This window comes from Rhodnius prolixus, unplaced genomic scaffold, assembly GCF_049639745.1.
Source record: "Rhodnius prolixus isolate KJV_2025 unplaced genomic scaffold, Rpr scaffold_15, whole genome shotgun sequence".
Classification (NCBI taxonomy): Eukaryota; Metazoa; Arthropoda; class Insecta; order Hemiptera; family Reduviidae; genus Rhodnius; species Rhodnius prolixus.
Genome location: NW_027411605.1, coordinates 810,937 through 823,161, shown reverse-complemented (window position 1 = coordinate 823,161; position 12,225 = coordinate 810,937). Strand labels below are relative to the sequence as shown.

Below are 12,225 nucleotides of genomic sequence, written 5' to 3'. Positions count from 1 at the left end.
AAAAATATTTAGCTAGCCTCTTGTAAAACTTTTGTACATTGGCGAGAAAAACTGTAAGCGGTTCTAAAAAATGTATCATAAAATTTATTTTAAAGAAGTGGATAAAGAAACCTACCTTGCTTACATGAGGGGCGCCCACAGCAATTTACTGAAACAGAAAAGAAAAATTATTGTATTTGTAAGAAGTATATTAATATTGCAAATTATTAATAAAGCAAACTTTGTACGACATAATAGTATTACTGTTTGTAGCAGAGTAATTTTTCAAATCTAATCAAATCGTAGTATTAGTTTACTAACAGAAATTATGAACACTATCTCATTGGAGGGTCCTAACCTATCCCCGTATTGTATAATGTTAACGTTAAGTAAGGAATGTAGTTTCGGACACTCGAACATTGCAGAAATTGTACAAAACGGAACCTGGATGGTGGCAGTGAAGGAGTTCACTCCGGAATCTATAAAGTTTTAGATGAAAGCAAAGGTGTTTTTTTCCCCCCAACATGAGCAATTCAACGAGGGTAACCACATATTACCTCCTTTAAGAGTCAAGGGCGGAAAATGGAAAAATGGTAGTCCTGTATGATCGAGAATAGGTGGTGTTGAGGAGGAAAAGCGGTGTGATAGATAGGAGGAGGAGGAGGAGGGACTGGGGTCGGATAAAAAGGAAAAAGGGCAATAACAGTAAAGTGGAGGGAAAAGTTATTAGTTGATAGAAATAAGTAAACACTAGGATCTTAATAAATAAAAGGAAGTAAGGAAGAATAATGTCAATCTCTTCGACTGTGATAGCGAACCTATGACCCACAATTGCCAGGCAACCATTTGTTTGTTTACGCGGGATGATTTAGATTTTCTAATTGTTGTGGATAATTTATATTCTATCTGTAGTTTTTTCCAATCACGCATTGACACAAAAGCAAATTTAAATGCTATCTATAACCTTTAGATTGATCATTACAGTTCTAAAAGCGCAAATGACCGACAAATGCTTTTGTAGCATTAGAAATAAAGCAAAAGTGTTTACAAAATATCAAATAAAATGTATAATTTTACTCATATTTTGTTTGTTAAAAAAAATCGACAACCCAAAGCAAATAACCATATTTAGATTTTTCTTCAAATAAAACACACTTTTGTAAGGTTTTGTTCAGTTATGTTTGCAAAAAGAGACTTCCATAGCCACTTGTTTCGTCCCGTTTTACCCGTTAAGCCAACTGAATTATAAAGATGTTTAGTTTTGAAAATATTCAGTTTAAAATTTTTAAACTTAACTCTTGTTGAAATGGGCATTAGTGACCCAAGAGCTAGTGCTAAAAAAAAAAATTAACAAAATTTGACCTACGTCTCAAAAAGGTTCGTCATCCCTGGACTAGGGACTAGAGGTCCAAAGCTTGGCAATGCCAAGAATACTGAGGTTGGCATTATCCTTTCTTCCTTCTGGATTCAGAAGGAATCGGTCACCAAAAACCGTGAACAATATTAAATAAATGATGGAACTCAAAGTTGAAGATTTTCCAGAATCCCTAATTGCTTTTTCTTGTCCCAAAATTATGTGACCATATAAATTGTTTTTATTGAGCACATTAATAGGATATTCAAAGTTTTTCCTCAAAAAATTTATATAAAATATTTGGAACACCCCCAAAGACAAAATGATCCGTGAGGACAAACAGGGAGGATGGAGCGCTGAATGATACTTGTAAACCACTCTGATAAAAGAAAAATGCTGCTGGAACATTATAATACGGATACATTGAGAACCTCCTAAGGGTACTGGGGCTAGATTTATTGTGAGGGGGAAGAACTGTCAGAGAATGAGAAGATTCACAACCTGTCTGATAGATAGATTGCCAATAAAGTGCTGAATTCCAGGGTTATCCTATCATAGTTTAGGGAATGTCCTTGACAATCACAACGATCTGGGCAGAGGAAAATTGTGTGACGTGTTGGCGTGGAAGTGAGGTAGACGATGAAGATGCTCTGCTTTGGGGTTCTGCGAGTTAGGCGGACAGTTTTCTACAGTAGGAACTGAAGAGAGAGGGTGAGAGAGAGTGGAGTTGAGTTACGCTCTGGATTTCTCTGGACTTCTTGTTAGGAGCTGTCAACTCAGCAGGACTTTGAAGGAGCTCCAGTGACTAACTAACTAACTGCAATGTCATTATTCAAGAAAGGTTTTGACACTAGCGATGTTACACGCTCTCTAGAAACCTCTCGGTTCTCATGATTTCTTAGCTACCTTGGACTGGAGTGGGTGCTAGCCTACAGCATCAGTGATCTTAAAGGACGTATTGCGTAAATAGTTCTTGTTACTGATTAGTAAAAATTAAACAAATTGATTGGGGTCATTTTCGATAAAATTGGATAAGATGTTCAATAAAAAGCCCTTTCTGTTTACAGATCTGGATCGAATTCCGGATGTCAGAAGCGAAATTGATTACGGCACAATCGCAATGCTCCCTCTTAATGGCGGTAAGAGAAAGAAAAAGTTGTATTATCTCTTTTCTTTATTAAATTAAGTTTATTATCAATAAAACAAAAAAAAAGAGAATAAAAATGTAATTGTTTCAGATAATGAATTGGTGAAGAACCGCTAGTTGCTCGTACAACACAATGGCGTCAATATTGCCATGTTATTGGCAACACTCTATGGCATTGATCCTGCTAGTTGGCACAATATGGCACTGTCAGGCTCACTTACCTGAACAACCATGTCCAGAACCATGCTACTGCTATTACCATCGTATCAATTGGGCGACAGATTGTTCAAACAGAGCCTTAACCAACGTGCCTTCATATGAACAAGGACTATCGCCAAATGTTTACAAATTGAATTTGAATGAAAACAATATAACGGAAACGATAGCCTTTCCGGAAGGTATAAAGTTGAGAAGTTTATTATTGGCCAATAATCAGCTGACTACTATAACTAGGACATCTTTCTATGGACTTGATTATCTATTGGATTTGGATTTATCAAATAATCAAATTGTCTACATTGAACCAGATGCTTTAGTGTAAGTATTAGTTAATCTATTTTACTTCCTTTTATTTCATGGCAGATTTGATCTCAATTTTTCCACCGGAAATAAAGAGGTACTCACTCCCCCGAGCTCGAAACACTGCGGGGACAGCATCACATTGTACTGATGGTGGTCCCCAACTTTTATTTGAAACATATTCCCAGAATAATTGGATTAAGGACAATACAGGCAGAGGAGGGTCTGCAGGACTTCCTCTAAAGGAATATTTGATTACTAGGTCCTGCATATTACAAAGGAGTGTTGAATGTGTTGCTAAAAATTCCCACTTTGAAGAAAATTCCACCCCCTTAGCTCCAATGTAGGAGACGTAAGATAGACTCGTGACAGTGATTATTTTGTTTCATGGAGAAAGAGCAACAGGTTTGTACGTTTGTCCCTTTTGTCCGAAGAGAGTTCTGTGACTTATCAGAAAACTGTTTTCAGTAACTCAGAAACTAACCCTCATAGCCATGCCCTGAAGAAGGCTATATATTTGTCGAAACGTTGTTTTTTTATTTGGAACGATTCCTCGCCAATTTGAATCCCTACCGGGCAGTTTTAATGCAAGAAGAATGGAACCAATACCACAATACTACACGACAACTTGGCGGGATCAGGCGCCTGTATCCAAATAAGCAACTGTGACGTGAAAGCGGTTAGTTATACTTATGTACTTGAAAAATATATAAGGACCCCAGGACACATCACCCAGTTCTTTTCGTGCTCCCTACAGATCCAGAGAGCCGCACGAACCGAACCCCTGGTGATCCCCAGGACAGGCTCCGGACCGATGAAAAGAGTGTTAGCTCCATTCCTGGCCTGATGAGATGATCAGCTATCTCATTCCCTTCAATCCCCACAAGACCCGGCACCCATTCCACCCGAAATTGGTTGCGCCGCGCCAGTAGTTCTAGGGCCTTCCTGCATTCCCAAACCAGGGAAGAGGTCATTCTGAAGGATACAAGAGCCTTCAGTGCAGCCTGGCTGTCCGAAAAGATACGAATCTCCCTATTTCTAGGTTCCATCCGCAGGTTTTCCTCAGAACAAATTTCAATAGTGGCGTATCTCCCAAGAGATCTCTCAATGAGTACCTCGGGTTTAACCCGATACACTCCAGGCCCAGTCACACAGTCCATCTTGGAGCCATCGGTAAACCAAATGCCTCCCTTCCGGGACTGGTCCGTCCAGTTCACCCTCCATTCAGTCCTCGGTTTAATACACACCTGAAAAGGAGTAACACGCCCTAAGTCGACTCCAGGATTAGCTACTCTCTTCAGAAGAGAGAGAAAATCGCGAGGCCTAACTGACGTTTCAATCGTCTAGGAAGATGATCTGGAAGGTGAAGGAGATGATAAATGGCGGACAAGAGGATTGTAGAATGAGTGCAAGTTCTGATGAAAACTTTTTGTAGCGAGTTCTTGCAACCTGGACCTACAAACGGAATTTCCAGGTCTGTTGTGTGGATGGTTAGATTTGAAACGTAAAATGGAACCGTTTAACGATAGTGCGGAGAATTTTAGACTGTGAAGAGATTGAATTCGTTGAAGATTGGAGCGTTTCGTTGAATCCCACAGGAAAATATTTGAAACTGTATTTTTCAAAATTTAATGAAACAGCTGTTTAATTTTTGGCGGAAGAAATATAAAGTGGGCGGGAGAGGAAGAGCGGTAATATTGGGGATGGGTTAGAGTGAGACCGTTTAATATTGGAATGAAATTGCTATTGTAACGGAAGTATGGAGAACAGTGGGGCTAGCGAGAGAACTACGTGTAGAGGATTCATTGTGACAAGTAATTGGTGTACTTAGTGTTAGTTCTGATGAACGTATACCTGAGCATGCGCAACACCTTTCGTGGGTGGAATATCTATGCCAACCATATAACCACCGGGTAACATACAAACACTGAGGGTCTACTGGGTTAAATTCTGAGCAGCCAGCCCAATATTGGAGGAAGCCGGATGACAGAAAGAGTGGTGGGTCCACTTTCTCGTACTCAACCTCCCGGCCAATTATCACAAAGTGACATTTACAAAGGATCACAGGACCAAATTCTCGGGAATTCACCAAATCACACAAAACTCAATCCCAAAATAACTGATTCAGTTCTCAAAAAAAAAAATAGAGAATCCATTTTTTTTACTTTCTTCTCACACTACTATACCAAGAGGAAGTGAAGTTGTAAATTTTGTTTTGAAGTTCCTGTGAGTACGAAATCGTGCTTTTTACAAGTTGGTCTGCGCATGTGCGCTTTAAACCAACGATAACTAAAAAAAAAATCGCAAATCACTTCAAATTTGTTATTTAGCTTAGCTGTCAACAGAATACGCCACAATAAGGTTTTCTTCAAAACCGGAAGTATCAGTTTAAACGAACAGAATTTTCCAGAACGTTAAGCTTTGATCCTAAACGTATCCTACGATTTCATGCAAAACTTGCGCAATGATATAAATGCAACATTATAAAACTATAGATTTCATTTTAAATTTTTTCTCGCGTAAAATTAACTAAGGGGAACTTCCGGTAGAGATCACGAATAAATTTCTTTTTAAATATCTATTTTCAGTGAATTGTATGAGCTCATCATTTCTTTTTTTCCACATGTTAAAGTGGCTTAAACAAATAGTTTTGAGAAAATTCCTAAAATGGAAGTACTACATATAGTGATTCCCTTAAATCATTATTCTGGAAAAATTAGTTTTCCCCATTCCGGGTGGGGTTTGGTGTAGAATGCATCCTCAAGGGATGCATTTTAGTGCAGTGAAGAAGAAGAAGTAAAAGCTAGGAAAAGTCGTGTGAGTGGTCACAGTCTAATTGAAAACTTAAAGAATACATTTGCAAACGGTTTTCCTCGTGAACATTTTCCTAGCTTTTATAAAACATTTATTAGCCTCCCCTTTGTCTATTTATCTTCTATGGCCTTTCACAAAATATTATTAAAATCTAGTATTTTATAGATATATGCTAACTGAGAATTTGTGTACTACAACTTCAATATCTATGAGCTATAAATTGTAGATTATAGATTATGTAGAACTGTTTGATAGAGCACAATGGGGAGATAGTCTTAAGTGTTGAAGAACACTTCATAACGCTAAGAGCTGTTAAGGAAATATCGACTATAAATCTGATGTCTTTCACGATATACACAGACAGACGCACTGGAGGAATATCGCCCCCAACAAGAATCGTTGCAACAAAGTGAAATCAAAATGGCCCCCTCCTACTAACCATAGAAAACCTAAACTTCCTTCACCCTGCATTACCAGAAAATGATTGCCAGTCCACTATTTCTAAAGATATTTACTCCATATTTTATTACCAAATATAATCATAACATTTAGAATAAATGTTTAAAGGAAAACCATTTCTTTTCTCAATTTTTTTTTTTATTTTCCCTTTATTCTAATAACTGGAAGTGTTAAAAAAAACGTATCGCAATTTTCAATATTAATTTCCGTCAGTCGTGAATAGATCGACATCATGTTTTCCGTCCTAAAAAGTAATTTATTTTATTGCAATTTACCACTGCAACAGTTGATGCAACAAGCAAATTTGGTAAAAGAAAAAAGAAATAGAAGAAAATCATGAGTGGAGAAGGCACCCAGTGGTGCCACTCCAGTAACGTGCTTTGCTCTCACGATAAGAGAAGATCACGAGGCCATCTTCTCTTCAATCTCCTTAGAGGATTACTCTGGTAATGTGGAGGAAGATAGAGATGTTCGTATGAGAGGGTTAGGATGAGCTGCTGTAGAGTGGAATGAAATTTGAAGAAACGAGTGTTAGCAAGATCTGTAATGAAAGGAATTTTGAGGTCATTATGGATGGGTGAGGTTTGATACATAGAACGGAGCGTTTTCGAAGTTTTGCGAAGTATTTTTGGACTGTAATGTCTGGAGGCTTAGTGAGTTGGAACACTTAGTCGATCCCCATACTTAGATGCAGTATGACCAAATAGGTCGCAATAACAACAGGTATAAGAGTTGAGTTTAGAACGTTTGTCAAGTAGTCTGGCGAGAAGTTTTGTAGCTTTGGTTAGTTTCTTGTCTTTTCAGTCTAGTATGGGGACGATTCCATGTTAACCGTTTGCTACTAGGTACAGTCCAAGATAGCGTACTTTGTCCACAGTTGGTGCAGGAGTTTGGTTCAAGATGATAGGAGGTAGGATTTTCCGTCTGAGAGTAAATACTATAAACTTTGACTTCGTAACGTTGGTTTCTCTTGAAATTTGAAAAAATATTCTGTAAGCGAATCAGTTGTGTGGAATTTTCCGGGGGACTGAAGCGGTGATAGACTTCCTGTTTAGGGAATGTACTGGTTAGAGCTTCCGGGATTGCAGTAAGTCGTGAGATTGTTCAAAATAGATGTTTTTTGTGATGATGGAAACAATATGTATTTAATTTATTTTCTCAGGTTTTTTTTTCTTTTTTCATTTTATTAAAGAGAAAACCATTTCATGGGAAATTTTTTGAGAGAAAACTAAACATTTAGTTGTGTCTGAGAGCGTGTTAAATGTTTAGAAGAGGCGACGCTTGGAGTGGAGTTGTGAACAGAGTTGTGAATTAATGTCTTTGTGTGTGTAATGTGGTATATGTTAATGGAGGGGGATGGGATAGCTAATTACAGCATGACATTAGGTAAGCCAGAATATGGAGAAGAAGAAGAAGAAGAAGACGAAGGGTGCGGTAGGAGAACATGTGCATGTTAGTGACGTATGTTAGCCTAGAGTAAAACCTAGCTGCCTCCGGGGGCTTTTATTGTGGTGGTGGAAGGGAGTGTTCATTCGGTCTAGGGTCATGGGTTTTGCGCTGGATTGGATTTGAGTTGGGTTAGCTTTAGGGTTAACCCTGTTGGTGACTGTTTTCTATACAGTGTGAGATGGTGAGAGATCGTTTATATAATAACATTCGCATAGTGTAGCTAGCTGGAAGAGTAGTAAAGTAGAGTAAAGGTTGTGATGTGTTGTTGTTGGGAAAGACCCGGCTAGCTGGGAATGCTCTTGACTGGGTGTAGAAAAGCAACTTTTTCCAAGAGTAGGGGGGTTTTCACACACATACACACAGACCGACCATAACCAGGAAAACTCTACACTAGGACCTTAGCCGGTATTCCGCATTTCATTCTCAGACTTGGCGTACCCCTTTTCCAGGCACTCTTTAAAGTCGGTACCACATTTTATAAAAGCTCCTCCTAGGGAGGACCTCATAAGTAGGCATACAAGAGAGGAAGGCCTAATATAAAATCTACCCATATTCCCAGTGTACTCCTCCCACCAACCATACTACTTATTATAGTCACTTCCCCATACATGCGCGCGCAAACATGGGGTGATAATTTTGTATAAATGAGGGATTAAAAGTTCTGAAAGAACTACAAGTAAAAAATAAAACCAGTTTTAAAATAAGGCAGAAATGATTTAAAAAAAAAAATATGTTCCTTGATTTGTATCTTTGAATATAAATAATGCAATTAATAGGAGGTGCAACAATAGCGAATGGTTTGAAGCAATGCCCGCAAAACTAAGATGCATTGAGGTACGTCGATTACCGGCCTAGACCTTGGATTTTATTTCATGATTTTTTTAAAGAAAAATAATAGTAAAGTATGTTTGTTAGTCGCCATAATAGCCGAACGGTTGTAGGCTATAACCGCAAACAGGGCCGGATTTTTCTATTGGCTAACTAGGTGGTAATTCCCTATCGTTACGTTGGGAATATCAGCCTCCAACAGATACGCGCACTTGTATATTCCATTTTAAGATAAGCAACAAAATTTGACCTTTGGTAGCAGGATGAATCAGTCAGTGGTTTCGAACTAAACCAAATGAATTTGGAAATGGGAAATGCAAGCACGTTTCTTGCTTTTTTACAACAGATATGATTATGTGTTGTTGGTTACTTGGCAAACTAAGAAAATAAGAATCAGAATTGAATGTGATCATACTGCTAAAGCTGGGCAGAAAATATGTGAGCAAAAAGGAACCTTCATCCGGTGGTGTTAAGTTGAAAAAAAACCGTTATCCACACCATATAAAACCTCATCTGGCGCTCTAGGTGCGTATATATATTTTTGTTGATATGAATCCTGGAGTTAAGCAAGCGTACATGGGACCGCTCGACACTTTCGAACCAAGAAGAAGAAGTATGAAGTAGAAGAAGTGGCTGAAGTAGCGGGGGTGAAGAGCAGGTTAAAGCTGTTGGAACAGGTAGGTAAGAAGAGGAGAGGGGGGAAAGGCTTCCTCACAGTTCCGGTGGGATGGTTTTTGGAATAAGCGGAAAAAGGGGGAGGGACCATGGTTCGATATATATATATATAATGCGGTAGAATAACCTGTAGTGCTCCTCTTTAATTAACCTTTCCCCGTATATTACCTGGTACATGTGTGTGCGTAGAATTGGTGAGGTCGACCAGCAGAACCTCTTGGCTTCCAAGCCAAGGCCAGGGTTTTGGAGAACTATAGAAGCGGCAACCCGGAACAGCAGCAGCAGCAGACTTGCTTGTGTGTTCACAGTACGTGTGTGCGCGCGCGCGTGTATTAGTGGCGCGCCATCTGCTGAGACAAGGCTCGCCAAAACGATACGCCAAATTAAATCGTATCCTCCTAGCCCTATGCTTTGTCTCCAGAAGCAATACAACAGCCTTCCATATCTTCCTCTTCCTCTTCCGCAAGGCTCTCTCTCTCTCTCTACAGCGCGCGTGCTCTTCTCAAACCCTCTCTCTCTCTATATATATATAACCAACGCACCAACTTACTAACACAGAGGCCCCGTACACAGACAATGGGTTCCAAGATTAGTAAATGGTGTTGTGGCAGAATGTTACCACACGTTACGGCTGCTGCTCAATTATATATATGCGCAGATTTTCATTACCTTTCATATTATATACATATATATAAGCCCGCATAAAATGATTACAGTAATTAGCTTACAATTAACTTCTAAACCAACACACTCTAACTACAAATTATTAAAAATTTAAAAAAATAAAAATAAACTCTAGTGCGCACACTCACACGACTTTTGCTCACTATTTCTCTCAAAGCTCTAACTCATGAGAAATGCCACAGTGATTTCCTCTCTAGTGGTGAAGAGATTGTACTAATAGTTCACTATTTTGAAGAGGTAACTTCACACGTTTGTATCAGCTGTTCACTTTTATCAACCTTATTTAAAGCGCTAAAACGCTGATTGTAGCGTAAACGATAAAAAAAAAGTAGTACAATCATTTGAAAAAAAGACCACTTGGGGGGGGGGTAACTTTAGAAGAAGAGGAACCAAATGGGGAAAAGAAGGATGGCAAGACCCCAAAAAAATTTGTGCCGGATAGAGGAGACAGACTAAGATTAAGATTCTAATAGGGCGGCCTTAAGGCCTACGCCACTGCGACCCCTTTGGATCTATTGTGGGCTCCCACAACTCTAAAGCTCACCCTCCAGACCCGTCCTTTAAATTCAGACTCTGAATTCTGGAGAGCGGCTCCTGGGAAAAGCTCTCAGGGCCTTGGTTTTTCCTTCCCCCGAGGGGGGTAACATCCTTAACCAGACAAGTCCCTCACACTGACACAACACGCTGCAGTGCCGTTTCCTCCTCTTCCTGACAGAACCTACAAAAAGCTATCATCTTCCAAGCCCATGAGATGCATGTAGGATTCCTGAGCCTGCAAGTGGCCTGTTAATAGGCATCTACAATTATCCTAAAAACCACACGGCCTTAACTGATTAAATCTGCAGTCAGCTTTGGCGAGTAGCCCGTAATGAACTCTTTCGCCTATCTCTGCCCAGTGGAGGGCCAGCCACCACTACTGCTGAGACCTCCTCTGCACCAATAGTTCAATGGTTGCTATCTTAAGGCACTTGGAGACCCCAAAATAGGGCTGCGGGCCAACGAAGCAGTCCCGCAGAGCCTTCCCTGGCCAATAAATGTGCCGCTTTGTTTCCCTTATGTCCTGAATGACCAGGCACCCACACTAGAAAGACCTTATTTTGGTCACGAATTTCCTTCAGGACACCCAGACAGTCCCTTTACCAGCCTTATTAAAAGGGCGGTTCCACCAAAAAGGGGAAGTAACGCAGGCAATCCAAAATGCCCATTGTTCCCCGCCCACCCCTCATCTCATGAGAGATACCGGGGCTTTAACACAACAAATCCGGCTAAAGGTTGCCTGATGCCAATACAATAAACTGATAAAGTAGTGTCAGGTACAGGACACTAGGAAGCATGGCGACTTAATCGCCTCTATGCACTGAATAAACCTAGAAAGTTCTGGTAAAGATTACTAGATACCACTATCTCCGGTAGGAAAACATTTAACCTTCCCAAAGACGAGAAATCTAGTTTTAGAATAAACTGGACACACCTCAACGAAGTGCCGCCCAGCTTCATTGACCTGGTGTGAACCGACAGCTCGCACAGCCGCCTGGCTGTCCGAGAAAAAACACGACCTTAGAATTAGTTATTCCTCGTCCAACAATCTCAGCAGCACAGAACTCAGTCTGAAAAACTGTAGCTAGTTTTCCTAGGCAAACCGAAAACCCACATTTCGGCTTTACCCCGTACACTCCCGCTCCCACCCCTTCCACTGTTCTGGAGCCGAACGTGTACCACATTGAGGAGGAGACAGTTAGCCTACTTTATGTCAAACCTCTTCATCGCGTTGTAGATGAGGTTGCGACACTGAGAGGAAAACCTAATTTTTGGTCCACACCTTTTTTGAGAGAAAGATGTAAATTCATTTCGCCATTCATTTTTTCCTCACTTTTAATAAGCTAGGGAAAATTAGGGCTAGATTTCCGGTTATACAATCTGACCGCACTCTAATTGAGCACAGTTAATAGTTTTCTGGTGATAACCACAAAGTTTACAGTGGCAATTTAGGATAAACTACCAGAAGATATTTATAGAAATCTCTAAGCATAACTTGGGGGAGACGAGAGGTTTCTAAAGATTGAATTAGGAGAATGATTCGCTCTACATACAGAAAGCCATCTATTACTTCTCTCGTTGGGGGTGGCGAATAGATTTACATGGGTGGATGGCAATCTTGCAGCTAGCTAGCCTACCACCTCTCTACTATACAGCCACAGAACAGTTTGTACCACTTGACCTGAATAAATATAACGACTGTCCTCTTTAAACTATGTACCTCCTAGGGGGGGTGAAGTGGTAACAGGGCAAATTAAAGCAAAACTCCCGTTAACCGGTC

At 40.0% G+C, this 12,225-nt stretch overlaps 1 protein-coding gene and 1 long non-coding RNA gene across 3 annotated transcripts in view; one reads left to right on the top strand and one right to left on the bottom strand.

Moving 5' to 3' along the window:
- Positions 1 to 12,225, bottom strand: part of LOC141454940 (uncharacterized) — a 300,919-nt gene that overhangs the window by 259,316 nt on the left and 29,378 nt on the right. For both annotated transcript variants that reach the window (XR_012459057.1, XR_012459054.1), the window contains exon 3: positions 116 to 148. This is a non-coding gene — a long non-coding RNA (uncharacterized lncRNA). The remainder of the gene's footprint in view (positions 1 to 115; positions 149 to 12,225) is intronic.
- The window catches only part of LOC141454936 (uncharacterized), a 54,685-nt gene that overhangs the window by 33,492 nt on the left and 8,968 nt on the right, over positions 1 to 12,225 (top strand). Inside the window, exons 2-3 of the mRNA XM_074129643.1 lie at positions 2,401 to 2,472; positions 2,572 to 3,017. Coding sequence (XP_073985744.1) covers positions 2,614 to 3,017 — 404 coding nt within the window. The 5' untranslated portion in view covers positions 2,401 to 2,472; positions 2,572 to 2,613. The remainder of the gene's footprint in view (positions 1 to 2,400; positions 2,473 to 2,571; positions 3,018 to 12,225) is intronic.